Source organism: Gobius niger (genome assembly GCF_951799975.1).
Source record: "Gobius niger genome assembly, chromosome: 21".
NCBI classification, from domain to species: Eukaryota; Metazoa; Chordata; class Actinopteri; order Gobiiformes; family Gobiidae; genus Gobius; species Gobius niger.
The window spans coordinates 11,665,694-11,685,154 of record NC_136872.1 but is presented as its reverse complement, the minus strand read 5'-3'; the positions used below and the strand labels follow the sequence as shown (position 1 = coordinate 11,685,154).

The following is a 19,461-nucleotide window of genomic DNA, read 5'->3' as shown; positions in this document are numbered from 1 at the left end:
ATGTGAGTTGTACAACATTGCACGACTTATAGTTTGTATGATAATATAATTTGTCTGTGGCTGAAAACCATTTATAAAAAGCATTTTCCACAAATAAAGTACAACTATAATTGTACATTGTGTGTCGTTTCTTTTTTTGAGTTGTGTAGAGTTGAAAGTTGTAAAAAACGTCAGTCTGAAAGTTTTATGTGGATATTTTGCAGTTTTTCTTAAGCAGTAATCTCAACTTTCGGTCATTGTAACCAAGCACAGAAGAAAATCCTTAATCAGACAAATACGAGTTTCTTAAAATGTCGTTAATGCAAGGTTTGCCACGGAAAGATGACATGACCCATGATTCTACACAGTACCCATTATGGATAGATGGCGCCCTCTTCTGGTTATGTTGATAATTCTCTGAAAACATTGCGCAACTGCCCAGCGAATGTGCGGAAGTCCAGCATGACAGGCCAGCACGCTGCTGCTCCCGGAGTCAGGCCTATGGTCAGTCCAGAGGCCGCAGTTTTGGAGCCAGTAAGTATTTGCCAGTAAATATGAAAAATATGCTTTGTGTCTTTTGCCCACATTGCACTCATGCAACTCAATTAATATGGAAACTAGTCACCGAGGTAACCAAACTATTATGCTACATAGAGCTAACTCAGATGTCGAAAGAAAATGGCATTGCTCAGACCACATTTGTCCTGTTAATAACTAGTTATTTTGTGTACTAGGGGGAGCTCTTGTCTGGTGATGTCAGGGCATGACGTTGACTGTTGTTGTGTGCTGCACACAGGCGCATGGTGGGAGCTGCACACGGAACGGCTCAGAAAGAAGAGAGAAGTATACGGTACACACACACTACCCGTGTACTTATTCAAATGACATAAAACACTGATTTTACATTCACATGGGATATGTAGCTCTCTCTAGATAAGAGTTGGAGAATAGCCTATACTTTCGCCCACTTGCATTCTGAACTTGGAATACGTTCACATTGATTTCCAATATATATCCAGTTGCTAGAAAACAGGTAGACTACCACTGTTGGAATGCCTGTTCTGAACTTTTCCCCCACTAAGTAGGAACATAAAAAAGCACTTTGAAAATGGACCAGGATCACAGCAGATCACAGCTCATCACATGACGCATGGTGCACATGTGCATTTTTGGATGAAGCTGAAATTTAATCATTGAGTGCTCCAATGCGTTCCTTTGATTATAGGAATGTAACTGTAATCTGTTATCTCAAATGAAAAGTAACTACTGGAATACAGTTACTCAAAAGGAGTATTCTAAATACATGTTCCGTTACCTCCTTACCAATGGTAAAGTATGAGGATCTTATGAAATAGCATAGTACAGCTTAATAGTTATTTTAGCATCCGTTTTCTGCCTCAATTAACCAAGTTGCTTTGTAATAAAATGTGCATGAGGCCGAAGCATGCGGTCTATGAAAGCATAGTGGAAAAGCCGTCCCATTTCTTTCAGCCAGAGAATGTCCTGTTCTTCATGTTCTCTAAGGCGCATTGTGTACTTTCATACACAAGTTGCCTTGTGTACGAAATGCAATAAACGTAAAATAAACATGCCTTGCCTTGCTTATGTGTTTGTATTGGCAAACATCTGTTTCTGCATAGCTCTTTGCTCATTCACACCCATTTGTAGTCTGTAAATTCTGTCTTTCATTGTTTTGCCCAAAGCAGCGGACACTGGGCACATGTCAAACAGACATTTTCCGTCACTCAACATTTCATCTGTAGGTCCAAAAGAAATTATCAATGTGCTCTATGAATTACTCTTAATGTCACTTCTTGTTAAAAAACACTAACACATTGGGACAACAGTCACTCATCAAAAGGTCGGCGGTTCGAATCCAGCTCCAACCAGTTGTGTCCTTGTGTAAAACACTTCACCCACCTTGCCTATGTATGAATGTGGGGTTTGGGTGAGTGAGTGGTGACCGTAGATCTGTTGGCGCATATTGGCTGCTGTGCTTCCATCAGTCCCCATACCCCCCTGTGACTACACGTAGCTCGCCACCACCAAGTGTGAAGTGAATGAAAAATGGTCCACGGGGGGAGTCCTTTGTGACCATGTGAAAAGCGCTACACAGAATAAATGTCCTTCTCCGTCCTTCTTGTAAGAGCTAATCTGTGGTCTTGAGAGCATCGTGGTTCTGGCCTGGGCAGCACTGCCACACTGAGCTCACTTCCTGCTTTGGAACCCACTGTTGCAGCTACTCTTACCTAAATGTTTGCATATTACGTTAGGCCTTTGTTCAGCCCCTTTTTGCCAAGTTTATCCAATGCTTACGCCGTTTCCCAACCCAGTCCTTTATTTCTGTCGTGCTTTCTTTTTGACCAGTTTCCATTTGACCTTCTGCCTGACTGATGCTGCAGTTGATTTTGGTGTGTTTTGTGGTTTTGCTGTTCACTATTAGGAGACATTGTTTGCTTTGTCTATTTGACCTAAATATCTGCATGCTATTTAAAGTGGCAGGCTAAAAAGAGGACATGCTTACAGCGCTTTAAACTACAGCTCGAAGCAGGAAGCACTGACGACCCGAAAGGCAGCAGCACACAACCTACATGCAGCCACTTCCTCCTCCCCACAGCCGAGAGGCTCCAACAAAACAAGCCCCATGCTTATCACAGAATTATGCACCCTCCCCTGTTCGGGCCGTCCTGCTGAATGGCGCACATACACAGCAGGCTTTTCACCCCTCCGCCATGTCCTATCTCGCGTTCCCCTATTCTTTTATGCCCACACCCCCCCACACACACACTGTCTCCCTTTGCCAGTACAGCATGCCTGAGTAGCTGCCTGGAGATGAAGGAGCTAATTAATTTGATTTAGCCCTTCTCTCCAGTTCTCTGGCAGTGGAAAAACCAGCCGCCTGTCCTCTGCTTTGCCCCCACCTCTACACCATATCAAGCACCCCTCCCACAAGATTTTCCACCTATCCTTTCCAGTCTGTTTTGGCAGAATGCACTCTCTAAAATCCCCATATCTACCATTGCTCTATAATACGGCCAGTGCATCGTATAGACATCCTCGCTTTAAGTTTTATGTCGCTCGTCTCTTTCCTCTACTTCCTTTTGCATAGCTTTTATCTCCTATATGTGCCGTGGGACTGTATGTGTGACTCAGCAAAGCTCCTCTGCCGCTCAAACAAACATGCCTGTTATGGTCCAGTGCGCCAGTTTCATATCAGCCGTGTCCAGAGCAGCAGACCTGTCAAATGCCGCATGGTTAAACCCACCTCGACCATGTGATACTTTGTTTAATTTATCCAGTGTGAGAGGCAAAAAGGTCCATAATAGTGGTTGAGTCACACTCATCCTTGTGCAAGTGATGGTTACAGCAACAGACTGGACAAAATAGGAATAGGAATTAGCAAAAATACAGTTAAAGCCCCACCCCTTTTTTAGCATTTCATAACAAGACTATTACAACTCACGTGTTTTAATAGCCCCTTGATGTTTGTTGTAAGAAACAAAAAATGGAAGAAACAGGGAGATTAAAAGCCTAGAATAATTATGCTTAAAATAGTTATCCTTATTTTCTCTTTTAAGTTAATCGTTGAATTATATTTATTATAATAAAATGTATGCTTATCTAAGATTTCTTGAAACAGCAAAAAAGCGTAGGTAGTGTACTAGTGTTCAAGTATTAATATCAGTTTTTATGATGCTTTTGGGGTATTTCTACAGGGGTGCACCTAAATTACTTCCTGGTGCAACTAAGTTAAACACTTTGGTGCATCTGGAGCCCTGCTTAACTACTTCACACATTTAAAATGTAATAGTAATTTGTGGCTATATGTGTCTATTCAAACTATGTAGTTTTGGGCAACACTCTCTAAAAATAAGCTCAAGACATGTCTGTGCATGCTCATCTTTCCTAAGAGGTGTCACTGTATTGACTGGGCCCTTTAAGATAGCACTGTAAAGTCTATCTCTGAATGTAAACATTTGTCATGCTTATCTATACTTGTGCTTTCAGAAATGCCTGTGCTTTGGTTTCGTTTTACCACTCTGTCCTCACATTTCAGCGCGCAGGCCGCAGAAACAGGAACTGCTGCGTCGTCGCTGAGCAGCCGCCGCTTCCTCTTTAAGAAACCACTGACATTTGACCTCCGCCACTCCCCGCTTTGATGTGCGGCCAAGTCAGCTGGAGAGCAGGTTAGTCAGCCCTCCAGAGATCACTGGGGTGTTTACAGACACAGAGGCATAACTTCGAGTGTGTTCACCAGCCGTTACTTTACCGCCGAGGCATTCGTCACGTTGTTTTGAAACGTTATACTTTTACTTCAATGTCTTATTTTGACAATATACAATGTGAATATATGATAAATAATGAATCGTCATCTATTGAACTGGGAACTTTCCTGCTTTACTTGGAGTACAAATGGCATTCAACTGGCGTGGCTACAGGAATCACCTTTAATCATTCACGACAAGCTGTGACCCAAATAAGAATATTAACATCCAACTCATAATAAAAGCTTTTCGTAGTTTGACCCCATTAAAATACATAAAATTGCATAAATTCTTCATAGAGTTCTGTTAATTGATCATTAAGCTATAAAAACTATTAAACCGCCATTGTTTAAATCCAGTAAAAATGGTCCCACAACCCACATTTAGGTCCTGAGTCCCCAGTTGGGAACCACTGGTCTAAGTTATTGTATGTGACTGTTGCATGTACTGCCATACAAAGCATTTGCAACATATAAAATGCATCACATAGACAAAGTTCTTTGCAGGACAACCACAACGTGTGAAGCTGTCAACCGCACGGTACAAGTGCACCAGTCACATGCATGCAGAGTCTGTTTGTGTTTATTAGGCTCTTGATACCTCCATCTACTAAGTTTTCCATAACTAAAGCTAAAATGTATGATTTTATTACAAATTCTAGTACATTCGGTTCTGTTTGTTACATTCAAGTTCATTTGTAGTATTTTACACCACATTTGATCAAATTGTTCATAGTTTTGCCTTTACTCGACTTCACCCGTTCACTCTCTCACACCAGCACGCCTCAAAAACACGCCGGGCTGCATGAGAGTGGAGCACAAGGAGGAGAAGGAATCGCAGGGGGAAAAAAAAAAAAGTTTGGCCAACTCCGAGAACCACCAGAGGGGTCACAGGAGCAGCGCCCAATCCCAGACCGGTTCCCATGGAGACAAGTGTGGCAGCGCACAATGAGGGTGAGAGAGACGTGAATGAGGGAGAAGGCCAGGACGGGGGGCGGGAAGCTGGCGTCAAGGTTCAGTTGGTGGGTCTAACGGGTGGAGGAGGAAGAAGGGGGGGCAGGCTCTGTGCTCAAAGGGACAGTGGGACTTATGAGGGTGTAGTAAACCTGCGTTACAACCTCCAACTAGGGCTGCGCGATATATGGGTATTATGGGTAATATCAACTAAGTCAGTCTTTTACTTTTTTTTGTAATACGTTGTAATTATTAGCATTCTGTGTCTATTAGATTTAGTTCAACTCAAATTTTTACTTGAAGTGGACTGAAATGTGTTTTGTTTTTGTGTTTTGTTCAGTGTAGAAACTGAATTTTGGGGGGAAAAGACATTTGTGTGCTGTGCATCTTATTATAAAGTATTTATAATATGAACCAGCAGTTTAGTGGTTGTTGTTTACATTCGCTTTAAGTTTCATCCCTGTGAAAAATTAGGAGTTAGGAATGAGCATAGACCACAGCTCACAGTTTTGTACTTAACACACTATTGTTGTAACGCCAAAACATCAGGTAGTTATTATAACATTGTGCCTGTATAATGGTCTAGATAAACGCAATGAGGTACAGGATGGCAAATGCTGTAAAATGGTTATTATTATGGTTATATTATGCTTGTTATATTTCAGAGCATCACTTCCAATTTTGTAGAGTTGTATCCGTTTTGTTGCCTGAACTATTGTCGTGTCATGTGTAGTGTCGTTGTTGCTGTATTGTTTCGCTGTGATAGTGAAAGTGTAGCACTACCTTTTTTACCTGGAAGGAAACCCTATATGGTGCTTTGGACCAAAGTGTCGCATACCTAAGAGGGTGTACTAGACTCTCGAGCCATTACAAAAAGTGTCCGGTGAAGCATTTTTGCAACTTGAGCCAGTCTTCGGCACAGAATATCTCAGCCTTGGCATCATCTGAATCATTCCTGCTGCCAGGCCCCTTACTTTGCTGAAGTGCACTATTCAACCCAGTCAAAGTCCCCTGTAATTTTTTCCTCAGCTGCACTTGCTCCGCTCTGTTCTCAGCCGCCATTTGACTCCAGCTGTTTACCACTTTGTCTTACTTTCCTGCACTCGTCCCAGCTCACTTGTTACTCATGTCTGTGTGTCCCCCCCCCCCGTCCATCCCCTCACACAGACTTTGAGAGTTGGCGTTCTTGTTCCTGTTTGTTTTCAGCCATTTTGGGGACTTGCAGTGCTGGTAACAAACTGCTTAAATGGCGTCCTCTTGCCTGCCTGCCTGTCGGCTCTCCCACACTCTCCCTCCCTCTCCCTATCACTGGGCTTTGTGTATATAAAGTACTGTGTGTATGTGTCCAGAGAGAGGGAACAACACTTCCAAATAAAAGGAAGATTGGATTCAGCAGCAGAGGGGTTGGAGAGAGAGGGGGGGGGGGTAAAAAAGAAAGAAAAAAAAAATGCCAAGAATCGTGTGTCAGAGGCAGAAAGTAGAGAGTGTGAGAGAGCAAGCAAGTTGGAGTGTGAGAAACGCTCCTGCCCTCTGTCTTCACACACTGCTGGCTGCATGTGTGTGCCTGTGTATGTGTGCACCCGCCTCTCCTTGTGCTCTCTCTCTCTCCCCGACACACTCGGACGTGCGCATACACAGAGCGCGAGGGGGAGAGAGGGAGTGTGAGGGGAGCGAACACATCGCAGCAGAGATGCAGCAGGAGGTTTTCAGAGGTACGTTCTCGCGTATGCTTGCCTTCCTGAGAGAGACAGACAGACAGAATAAGAGGAGTAGGGGCAGCTTTCCTTAGTTTCCCTGCTTGTTTTTTTTTTTTTTTTTCTCTCCTCGCTGCTGTGGCGCTGTTTGCTGTGCGGGCCCGTGTTATAGAGTGCGTATGCTTGGGGTTTGTTGGTGGGTGTGCGTTTTTATGCCCTGCGTGTTTGTGGAAGGCCTTTCTGTGCGTGTTTATGCCGACGCTGGATGTGCCGTGACTCTGCGCGTGTGCCAATAACAGGCCTCTTCTGCCTCATCCTCCCCTCTGTCGCACCACGCAGTTCTTTTTCAGAAGCGATGACTCGTTTAAAGATTGTAATGAAACTTTTGATTCATCGAAAGCCCTTGCGCCTGTGTGATTCACCGCAATGATTGATCAGTCACGTTAGAACAAAAATCAAACTAATTACTAGCCTTTGTTGTTAGTGGGCCATCTCCCGTACCCACGTCCATCAACTCACAAACAGCAGTCCCTCGATTGTCGGCAGAAAGTTGTAGATCATAGTTAACATCTCACAGAGTGTTTTCACGCTGAAGGGCTGCTCCACGTCCCCTCCATCTTTACCAGCGTGCTCTTTTGCTGCTGCTGGTCTCTTGTACAGCGGCAGAGGGCATATTGATGTCACCAACTCCTTGTTCCTGCCCAAAGCCTTACTTTTTTTCTTTCCAAAACAACAGAGCATCTGCTGCCAGCTACTCCACATTCCTGGTCGCCATGGATGCCATGCCGGGCCGCTGCGTTTAATGTATGGAAAATATGATCCATGGGTGCCAAAGGGGTCATAGGTCAGACAATAGGAAGCGTAGGTTCTCGCCTCGGGTCATAACAAGGTGAGCAGTTAAGAGCATTAGTTTAGTGTAGAGAAAGGAATACTATGGCATGTTTTTGTCGTTTTTTCCCCTAACTTAGACAAACTACATCACGGATTACGAGAGCAGTCAGGCTGACAACAGGGCAAAACTCTGTGCAGATTTTCACAGTCATAACTATAAAGTAATTTAGAGATATTAACCCCAAAAGGTCAATACTAGTGTTGTATTATTCTCCCCAAATATTTCCATTTGTGCTTTTCTCCCATGACATTTTTTCAGCAAGCCAAATTATGGGAAATATGTGCTGGGCAGGGAAGTAACAGACCGTGGAGAGTGTGGCGTTTTAGACATGGCAGGTTCTCGGGAGTGTGCAGTGGCGTGCGAAAACACCATGATACGAGCGTTTACATGTGAGGAGAGGGGAGTCCTGGGTAGTCACGCTGAAAGACAAGGGTTGTATTAATCCTGAAAACTTTTGTAATCTCATCCCGGTGAAGAACTTGTGAATTTGTGAGGAATGAGTTTGGACTAGCTAACGATTTAAAATGTAAGCTCTTCCTCCTTCATTTTTTGTAAACAGTGGAAAAAAAATCAGGTACAGAGTCTTTAAGTTCCTCACTCCTACAGTACCACGACCCTGTCCACCAAACCGAGGATGTGTCCAAGCTCTGCATTTTTTCCCTGCTCCCTCTCGCCCATCTGTCTGGCTCTCCTACGCCCCTCTGGCCGGGGGGTGGTGGAGAGTTCACTGGCTTTTTCTTACTAACGATGCCCACCCCACACACACACACACACACACACACACACGCACTCACACACACACACACACACACGCACACACACACACACACACACACACACACCCACGCACAAATGCACTCTCGTGGTACGGACCAACTGCTGTTGCCGTTGTTGTGGCCCCTCTGGCTGCCCCTCTCTGGGCCTAGACCCAACACCTTCCATTTCCCGTCATGCCTCTCGCAACTGGCTCAGCGGGTGTCAGACAATGACCCCCCCACCCCCCCACCCCAATGTTCAGCTCACAGACGCTCCCCAGTATCAAGAACTCCATCCACAATGTATTTGAAATAAATTACCATGGTCATATCGCAGTATTAATAAGTATTACATTTAAAGATGATACAAAATTATGATTATTAAACATTTAATTTGTAATAACTTAAAAAGGAAACTTTTTTTTAAAATTGTTAAACTTTTAAAACCCATACAACAGATAATGTGAGAAAAGCACAATCTTCTATAAATGTCTTGAATATTTCAAATATTTCAAAAATATTATTGTCATATTTTACTTAAACTTTTCACACAGTACTTTCCATTGAGTTTAAACAACTCATCATCAGTTTGTTTTTTGTTTTTTTATTTTCAAATTATGACCAAAACAAAAAGTAAATTAAGGACAATCATGGCAAAACGTTTTTTGATTTATTTTAGGTTGTGTCAATGTGATATATTGTGGCTTATTGGGATAATGATATTGTGTAGCTTAAAATTGCAAAGACGCTAATTTGGCGATATATTGTGTAGGCCAATAGCATGTAATATTCAACACATTTTCAGTGAGTGTCAGTCAGGAAAACAAACTGGCCTAAAGCGTGGAAACGCACTCCTAATTGTTATTTGTCAGACGGCACCAGCACCAGCCTCAGTGACAAACAAACAGATTGCTCAAACGGCTGGTTCAAGGCCTCGTGCTGCTGCGCCAGCCAACTCTGTGTTGTACAAGGCAACTTTAGCTGTGATGTTGCTACTAATGATCAAAATACTGTATTAGTCATGCAAAAAAAAAGATATATATATATATCCTTTATTCAACCAGGAAAGCTTAGGAATCTCATTTCTCAAGGCAGTCCTGGCCCCAGAGGAAAATCTATTGTACATGTTTTAGTGGGAGGGGAAACTGGAGTTCCCGGAAGAAACCCACGCACGTGGAGGACATGCAAACTCCCAATACTGAGAAAACTCCTAATACTGAAATGAAGTCTTGTTTATACAAATTTGGTACGCTTGAGTCTTTAGCACTTTTAGACCCTGTGCTTGTGTTCGCCGTATATCCTGATTCACAGAGCAGTAGAACCACGGCTGCTGCTGCATATGTTTTACCCTTTGCTTTGGGATTTAGCTACCTACCACTATAGTCAGTTTGACTGTGCAGATTTCAGTGTATTCTGTTTTAGCAGCCTATTGCGCTTGGCCATAGACCAAAGCATTTATTAAAAGAGGCATAATGTTTCTGAGGAGATCAACATAACCTGCTTGGACTCATAATTTTTATTCGTGTGCACTGCAGTGCACCTGTATGGGTAACTTTTTCAAAACTTGCTTCTAATTAGTCTCAAGAATGGTCTGTATAGATTTTTTTCCTCATTGAGAATTTAGGGTTTTTAAATCTTTACTTCAGCGTACCTTGTTAAATAAGCAAATAGGAACTTAAGTTGTTTGTTTTTATTGGAATACATTGTTTTTATCCAGAGAAAATGTCAAACATTTAACTTGTGCATTATAATAAGTGTTTTCCACAGGCAGTTCACGGCTCAAGCACATTTACATAGCCTTTAATGTTGTTAATGGCCATCACATTTAGACAATGTGTCGTGCTGCCTCTGTAGCGTGTGTGCGTCACTGGGAGATAAAGAACAACACTGAGGGGGCGTCATACGCACTTCCCCGTCCACAGCACAGGCATCAGCTGAGATGGTGAAATTTTTAGCCTTAGTGCTGTCTATCAGTGTGTCCGCCCACTTGTAGCAGAGTGTGGCTCTCTGTAAGGGATTTCCTGCAAATATTTCGCTCAGCAAATGCAACTGACAATGGCTTCATTTCAGAGCAATAGAACAGCACAAGGCTCCAACAGGATTGGTTGTATTCAGTCAGAGATAGATCTCTAGCTCTTTCAGTTTCCACCTGGACATTATGTTCAACGACGTCTTGCAGTTCCAGTTGCCTTTAGGCTTTGAATGTGATTTACAAGTAAAATGACTTCCTGGCTCAATGGTCAGGGCACCACAAAGAGAACATAAGCATTAAATATGACTTTTTCTGGGCTCCTATGTGTCTGACACCCTCATAGTCTTCCTCACTTACACACTTTCTATTTCGCTCGTTCACTATCTATCACTCTCTTCCTCACCCTTTTCCTCCCTCCTCTTCTCTCTGCAATAACAGTGCTGACCTAGTTTCTGCCTGTTCAGGGCCGCCTGTGGAATTTTACAGCGGCCTGCCTTCCTGGCTGCGTTGCTGCTTGAAAACGTAGGCAGAAAAGCATGACTGAGGATTTTTCTTTTCATCGCATCATTATGGCCTTTTACTGTGTCTACTTTATGGCAGAACCCAACAGAAGTATCAGACAAAATATCTTTCTAAACCAGCTCTGTGCTCCCGGCTTCTTTGCCTTCACAGATACATGGTCAGTCATGGCTGTCAGGTACATGCCAGTGCCAGTAATGGCTAATAAGACATGCACAAATGACAAGCTCCTCAGAGTCCGATTATTTCAACAGTATTGACACCATAGGTGGGAAAGAAATCTTGATTATGTTGACATGATTTTTAATTAGCAATAAAGAATGTTATGGATGAGGGAGAGATAGATCTCTGGAATGTCATTCTGGAGACTTGGCTGTGGCACTGAAATCTAAACCAGCTCTGCCGCAGATTCATTCCTCCCCCTTCCCTCCCCCTTCTCTCTCCTTCTCTCTCCTCCTCTCTCACCATTCCTGACTGCAAGAGCCGCAAGAGTTCAGCCTTCTTGAGGGCATTCAGTTCATTTGCTCCCTATGTTCCATGATTGTCACTACAGGAAAAACCCTTATTGCATTTTTTCTTAACTGTTGATTTATCTGTATTCTTGTCTTTCAGATTATGACGGCTGGTCATGGTGTCCAGTGAGAAGGTGTTGGACCCCATCCATGTGGGCCTTCTTCAGTCTTATGTAAGCCACCACCTCCTAGCTGCCGGCCTAAAGCCCCTCTGCAACATACGACACTGTGAAACAGAGGACGCTGCGTGCCACAAGAGCCGGCAGTTGACTCTGTTGTCTCCCCTGAAGCAGTCCCCTGTGAGTTTGAATACCGGTCGGCCTACTCAAGCCTTAAAGCTCCATCCAATCAAAAATACAATCTGTTACCAGGAAGAGGAACAAGGAGGTGCCACTCTGTCAGAGATGAAGGCTAAAAGACATGGCGGTCGGGGAGAGGTTGTCATGGAGGACAGATTGGAGGACGTACCTGATGGACCTAAAAATGCAAAAATTACTCTCAGCTTCCCACTTAGTGCTGCTCCTGTCCCCCTTTCTTTGACATCTCCCAACCACTGTCGTAGTTCGTCCTCTTCCTCTTCTCCTTCTCCACAACGGCGCCGCCAAACCTCTAAATGTTCAGACGAGGGGGCGCTATGGAAACTGGATTCTACTACAGACGTAAAGCACAGGCCTTTTAAGCCTCCCAGGCCTGACAGCTCTCCGTCCTCCTCTCCTTCCTCCTCTTCTTCTCCAATGACTGTTCACACACTCAAATCCCCGCCTCCACTCAAGTGCTCTAAAGTCAGCCCAGACACTCAGTTTCATAGATCACCTCCAAGATCTTCCAGTGGGGCTTTGGAGGGCTGTTATGGAGGGGATGTATGGGATGAGAGACACAAGCTGGCCAATGGGGCAGCCTCTCAGACAGCTCAGATCCTCTTCAGTTTGGGCTCAGCTTATAACAGGCCCGGGGACACGGAGAGGAGAGAGAAAGTAACAAGACGACCAGCTGGCAAACTAGGCAGCCCTCATGGACCAAGTCTTCACCCACCACCCTTGCATCTCCCTCCTCCTATACCACCACCTCCCCCCACTGAGGGTCTCATTGCACCATCCCACCCGTCCTCCTATTCTCCCTCAGAAAGTCTAAAGCCCGAGCTCATATGCGGCGTGTGCCACCGGCTCTTCAGCTCCGCCGCTTCTCTCACGGTCCACATGCGGCTACACCGCGGCAGCCGCAGCCTCAGCTGTCGCTACTGTGGCAAAGGGTTCATCCACAGCAAGAGGCTGCACTCCCACGAGGCCTCCTGCCGAGTACCAGAGCTGCCCTCCAATCTGGGACCTCCATCCCTTACCATGCAGCCCAAAGAGGAGCCACTGGAGGAGGGCGAGGTGAGAGTGGAAGGCGGAGTGATTGTTGGCCCCGTGGACATCACTAAGGCGCGATCAGGAAAGAAAGCACAGAGCCTCCTGGCTCAAATCCAAAGCGATGATGCAGCAGCTGCAGAGCTACTGGCGGGTGATGAGCACCATTTTGTAAAGGTTGTAGATGGCAATGTCATCTACTTCTGCTCTGTCTGCGAGCGCTCCTACATGACCCTGTCCAGCCTCAAACGCCACTCCAATGTACATTCATGGCGGCGCAAATACCCGTGTCATTACTGTGATAAGGTCTTTGCCTTAGCCGAGTACCGCACTAAACATGAGGTGTGGCACACAGGGGAGAGACGCTACCAGTGCATTTTCTGTTGGGACGCCTTTGCTACATACTACAATCTGAAAACACACCAGAAAACCATACACGGGATTAACCCAAGCCTCATCTCCAGTGAAAAGACAGCTAATGGAGGCTATAAGCAGAAGGCAAATGCCCTGAAGCTTTACCGTCTTCTCCCTATGCGCTCCCAAAAGAGACCATATAAGACCTACAGTGACAGTTTGCATAATGGGCTGCTACTGCCACCGGCTGATGCAGCCTCTCTTCCTGTGCCTGGCCTGGACTGTGCTCTGGGCCCTGGAGATCTGCAGAGTCTCATGAGTGGGACCCATCCTCACACTGTTAAGCCTGACCCAGATGACTTCCCCAACAGCTTCTGTGTTACTGTGCCCGCGGAGCTACCACAGCTCCCCGAGACAGACACAAGAAAACATGACGCAGAGGCAACAGAGACAGAGCAGGGTAGGGCTAGTGGGAGCTTTAAACTGTCTAACAGCAGTAAAACCAAAATGTCTAAGTCAGGTAGATGCCCAGACACAGTCATGCCTTCTGTGATAACATATGGTCATACAAAACCCTCTGTTATAGTGCATGGGGCATCTGTGTCCTCCTCTGTTATCGTGCACAGCAATCAGGTTACATCTGGAAATGACAAAACAAACAGCTCAGCCCCTTTAAGTAGCAGCCAGGCATTACACAAAAGTGGCCCCAAGTCGATGAAAAAGCAAAGAGACAATTTAGAACACCACAGAAAAAGATCCAGAGACAGTTCAGACGTGACTGACGATGGCTCAAAAGGCAAACGAGACACAGACACAGGGACAAAATCGTTACACAAATCACGGAAGTCACACAGTAAGAGTGAAATTTGCACCACAGACCAGCAGCCCCCAACCATAGACTCACAGGGCAAAGACGCAGGGCCACTTTGCCAGATAACCGTACGCATTGGAGAGGAGGCTATAGTGAAGCGCAGCATTTCCGAGACAGATCTGAGGAGAGACAAAAGCCTCTCACCCCCAAAAAACAAACGCAGCGAGACACTATCTGGGAAAGAAGTCAAAGATTCCCGTCACTCACACTCCCACCATCACCACAAACACCGCAGGGCCAGCGTAGACACACAGGACGATAGGACGGCAGAGGGAAATCACAATGAAGGGGAGGCGATAAAGCAGTACAGCCCAGATGCAGTCCGGGAGTACTATTTCCGTCAAGAGGTGCGCGAGCAGCCAGACAGTGATCACGACATGGAGGACGATTTATGGAGGCCGTACTACTCTTACAAGCCTAAAAGAAAGGCACAGGCACATCTGCAGAGAGTGAAGACTTGGCAAAGAAAACTTAAATTTAAGCGCTCTTTGCGGCTCAAACGGAGGGCAGACAGACTCAAGAATCTCGCAGATAAAGATTCAGAAAAATCGAAGTATGTGGAAGAGGAGGAAGCAAGTGACGGGGCGGATATAATATCAAAAAGTGACACAGGAAGGGCGAAAAAGAAAAGGCGTGATAGTTTAGTTTCAAAGGACAAACACATGCGTAAAGAAAGTAAGTTAGTTGAGGAAGTCCATTCTAAAACACCTCCCCCTCCTCTAAGCCCTCCCAAGTCCCCTCAGTCTACCTCAGCTGCCCCCACAGCAATCAAAAGGCGACCCTGGACTAATGACAATGCGGCAGAGTGCGGTACGTGTGGCCGCTGGTTTTCAAGCGCCAGGAAGAGAGACAAACACGAGCTGAGCCATCTGCTGGAGTTTGTCTGCCTCTTCTGTAGGGCCACTTTTCCCTCCACGGAAAAGCTGGAAGACCACCAGAAAGCCCAGCATCCCAAGCCTGCAGAGTCCCCCTCCCAGTTAGCAGCCCCTAAAGTAGCACTTACTGATCCAACTGAGGGAGCCAGGCTAAAACAAGCGCCAGCTATCACAAAATATGATGAGGATAAAAGCTCTGGCACAGTAGATATTATTTCCAGTCGGAGTCGGCTTAGTAGGAGGGCGTTATCTCGACACACTTGCCCACAGTGTCACAAAGTGTGCAAGACATCGTCAGCTTTAAACAGGCATATCCGGCGCCATGACTTGAGTAGTTCCCCAGAGAGAGAGGACAAAGAAGAGAAAGATGCAGAGCCAAAAATACAAGTTGTTAGCAGGGAATTACAGAGTGAGAATGAGCAGGTACCATTAGCCCCCACTGTTTCGGTGATCAACTATTCACCCACAGAGTTACATAGTACAAATGAGCATGCATTTGAGAATGATTTGAGCAAACAGCCAAGAGAGCATCAAATTATTGAGGACAGTGTAATTACAGAGCCCACACTCTCACAACGAGAACCTACCCCTCAATATGACCCTAAATTAGACAACCCCATTAACCTTACACCCAGCAAACTTGAGCTACCCGCTGTTACGCAAAGTGTCCTGATCATGAATGGACCGGAATGCCTAGATTACCGCACGCCGAGTAAGAAAAACTTAGACATACACAGCCATGTACAAAGTCCCACCAACACCAGAATCACCACTGCTGCTCCGCCGCCTGTTTCCATGGCAACGGCTCCCCGCTCGGAGGCAGGGTACAGGCAACGGGATGGGGTCATTATAGGCAGAGACAGACAGAATGGGAGTGGGAGGTATCTGCACTCAAGTTTTGAGGAGCCACCTTTGGCGCACGATCTCAGAGTCCAGCCCCAGGCCAGGTGTCACTCGCCCGATGAAGCACAAGACCTGACTATGTCGTCCTTACGCGCCAAAGAAAGAGAGGAGCTGCAAAAAGAAAAGGAGAGAGAGAAGCAGAGAGTGCAGCAGATGAGGAAGCAAGTTCTGGATAACCACAATGCTTTACTGGCGCCTAAAGAAGAGCCTATAAGCCCTGTGCCGTCCCCGCTACACATGCCCACTCCTGCCACAGTGAATGGCAACTCTGCACACAGACACACGCCCAAGTCTCCCTGCCGACCTCCCTCCGCTGTGGGACAACCAGCTGAGCGCACCCGACAGGCCCACAGCACACGTGAGCTTGAGCGGGCCTCTCAGCCAGATGGGGCCGCTGTGACTGCTGAGCGCCCCTCTGCCCATGCTCTGCCCCTCCCCAGGGCTTCGCAAGCCCCATCTGAGACTGACACTTCCTTAGACCGCCAACAGGTGGAGGACTATACTGCCCAGGAGTATCCTCTACCACTCACGGTACAGGACAGCTACCGTACCCATAAGCAGCAGAGTGATACCCTGCTCATGTCCTCCTATCCTGCTGGGACACTTCCCTTTGGTTCTTTGGGGAAAGTGGTGGTTCCTAATGGAGGAGACTTGAGCAAACTGCCCTTCTACCCAGATCCCTACCCGCTGCTGTATGGACCCCAGCTCCTGGCCTACCCCTACAACCTGGCTGCTCTTCCTGTTGCTCTCAACATGGTGGCTCCGGGTGGAGACAAAGTAGAACCACTGCCTTTCCTCCCCGCCATCTTTAACTACGCCACTGGGCCCTATATGAGTGCAGCACCACACCCCCTTGTGGCCAACACTAGTCTCTACAGCAACGGCAGCAGCGGAGGCAAGAAACAACGGGACAGCAACAGCAAACCTTAGGACAAGCGCTGGACAGTCATAGGCTGTTTGGGAGGGAAATGGCAGGGGAGTGTACTCACTGCAGCGGGACCCACCCCCCTCCTCTCTTGTATTCAGTAGACATCTGAACGAGGCACTTATTCAAGAATGGGATGAGAAGGAGCAAAGAAGCACTGAAGAAAACTTTTCTCCTGCTCGGTCTTCTCCCAATTTCTCCTGTCATTCTGTAGTGTGTCATAGTCCTAGAGCTTGATCAATCTTCTTCCCTCGTCGTATTATCTATATTATACCAATATGAACAGGGTGTGTGTGGTGTGAACTATTAGTTCCCTTTATAGTCACCACATAACGAGGATAAGCTCTTCTGGGGAGGCATGCGTGGGCACAAATAGACAAAACAGAAATCAAAGTGAGGCTTTAAAGCAATGACAACATTTGTAAGTTGTATATGGACAAGTACAAGCGGATCTTTGCATACAAAGGTGGGGCAGGTCTTTGTGTATGAAAGTGTGCCTTGCTGTAAATGAAGGGGAATTTACGTGAATGGCTTCATCATTCCATGTGGTTTGAAGGCTCATACAAGTTCCTCCTTCAGTCAGAGCAGCTTCTGTGAATGCACAGTGCATCTAAATGTTAGCCGTGTCCACATCTGAAAGGCTGTGGCTGAGTGCATATGACAATGACTGATCATCTGCACTTCTGATGTCTCAGTGGAACTGGACAGATGAGAGCATCTTTTTGAGAGCATTTAGTTTGTCATGTGCACCAAATAGTTAAAGTTCTCACTTAAATGAGACAATTGTAGCTGCTTTAGATATGTAGCTGGTCACTGGGTTAGAAATACGGCTGACCATTGCACTTCCTTTTCTATCATCTCATTTCTATCACTTAAAATTATATTTACCAGTCAGCCTTCATTTTGTGAGTAGCTTTTAGTTTGCTGAAACAGCAAACACTTTCCCTTAATGATGACAAGAAAGAAGGAGAAAAAAGGATTCAGGGTATTGAGGTATTTCTGGAAAGGAATTGACGAATAAGGGCACAAAACTGTTGGAGATAATACGTTTGGGACAAACCGCTCTCATGACGGGAGACTAGGATGAGGCGGAGCTCTGCAGCCAAAGTGGTGACCGAAACTGCCCAATGTCCTACTGTCGTGGGCCTTTTTGTTTCATGTTTTGTTTGTATTTTTTCTGTCAAACTGTTTTTTTTTTGCCCTCTGACCCGGTGGAAAGAGGATGTACCTAAAATGATGAATGTAAATCTTGTCATGAGGTTAATGAAGTACAGCTGCATTAATGCTAGAGTCAGTCTTTTATTTGATACAATAACCAGTTAAAGCTGTATAATATCTGGTATGCCTATAACAGTAGTCCTAGAAACTTGGCTTCTGTATCCACAACGCATGAGCACCACTTGCTTCCTAAACATCTATATCTTCACCAAGGTTGACATTGTACGCTTTTGTTTCACATATTTTATAGCTTCATATCTAAGTTTATTTACCGTTATTTCATAAGTGTACTGACTGACGCGTGACGGTACTGCTGGGATGGCTTTGGGATTGAAAATGAATTAAGCACAGAGTGACTGACTGCAAGGGTGCACAAAGGCCCCCTTGGGAATGGTTCAAAGCTTATTGTGTCTAAGTGTTAAAATTGGCATTTGATTCAGAAAACCAAAACAAATCTAAGCAGCATATCCCTCAAGTAAATGGTCCACCTGTGTTGTTCAGTTTGGGCGTTAGTTTCAATGTATAAAGCCTTGCTGTCTAATACAATATCTCAAGCCATTCCTGTAGATGCACATGCTGTATTTTTGGACCATTTCTTATGCCAGTTTGTCTCGGTTATCATACAGACCAAAAGCATGCAAAATGATGTATTGTAGTGACTGGATTGAAATCTGGTGGTCATATAAACTATTTACTGTATGTTTTAGTTGAGATGAATGTGCCTCTGCTTTGATATTTAATTAACTATCTATAGTGAGACGTGGATCTGCCAGATTTCAACTGTTAAGGTGCCTTGATGTGGCATAAGAAATTTGATCTGTAAATTAACGTTTTCTTGATAATGGAAATTATAATATGGAGATAGATTTTATGGCTTTGCTCTGAAGCTGTAGACGTAGGGGTGTGGCTAAAAAGTTTTGGTATTGTGTACATGTCTAGGGTAATACAGTGCCATATAGAGCTCACAGAGTATGTTAATGTTATTTTTAAAGATGTTTAATGTTGCCTGATGATGACTTTGTCTTTAGATTTGATACGAAGGCTTGTAGCCACAGCTCCCCAACGTCTGTAGTCTCCTTTTCTGACATACTCGTTATCTATCTCCCTCCTCGTTTCTGTCTACTGTTTCAACTTGCTGCAATCAAACAAAATAAAGTATTAACCTGATGACCAAGCAAGAAGAGCCTCTGTTTGAAATGGGATCACAAAATGTTATGTAGGCCTACTACTGTGACATATTCTGTAATAGAGAGATCTGTAGTCGTTGAGTAGGCAGAATATGCAAATAATGTGTTTTATTAGTGACATCTAGTATTTTTTCCTTTTTAAGTCCTTAAAAGTACAATTCTGGCTTTGAATAGACCAGTGTGATTAATTTGTCTTGGCCACACAAAAAATGCGGCTTGTGGTATGTATGAGGACAAACAC

General features: G+C 45.1%; 1 protein-coding gene across 4 annotated transcripts; it reads left to right on the top strand.

Moving 5' to 3' along the window:
• The first annotated feature begins 721 nt into the window (after nt 1-721).
• On the top strand, nt 722-19,214 carry zbtb4 (zinc finger and BTB domain containing 4). 4 transcript variants are annotated; one of them, XM_079579680.1, is made up of 4 exons: nt 722-822; nt 4,037-4,166; nt 5,023-5,197; nt 11,642-19,214. In XM_079579680.1, the coding sequence occupies exon 4, from the start codon at nt 11,658-11,660 to the stop codon at nt 16,818-16,820; it is 5,163 nt and encodes a 1,720-aa protein (XP_079435806.1). In that variant the 5' UTR covers nt 722-822; nt 4,037-4,166; nt 5,023-5,197; nt 11,642-11,657; the 3' UTR covers nt 16,821-19,214. The 4 variants fall into 4 exon arrangements, with proteins under 4 accessions (XP_079435806.1, XP_079435807.1, XP_079435805.1 ...); XM_079579679.1 differs by having other exon boundaries at nt 730-822; nt 3,988-4,166; XM_079579681.1 differs by lacking the exon at nt 5,023-5,197 and having other exon boundaries at nt 729-822; nt 3,988-4,166.
• Nucleotides 19,215-19,461: the final 247 nt, after the last annotated feature.

What these genes read in the sequence shown, in the direction of transcription:
- zbtb4 (XM_079579680.1), top strand. Translation starts at nt 11,658, where the DNA reads ATGGTGTCCAGTGAGAAGGTGTTGGACCCCATCCATGTGGGCCTTCTT.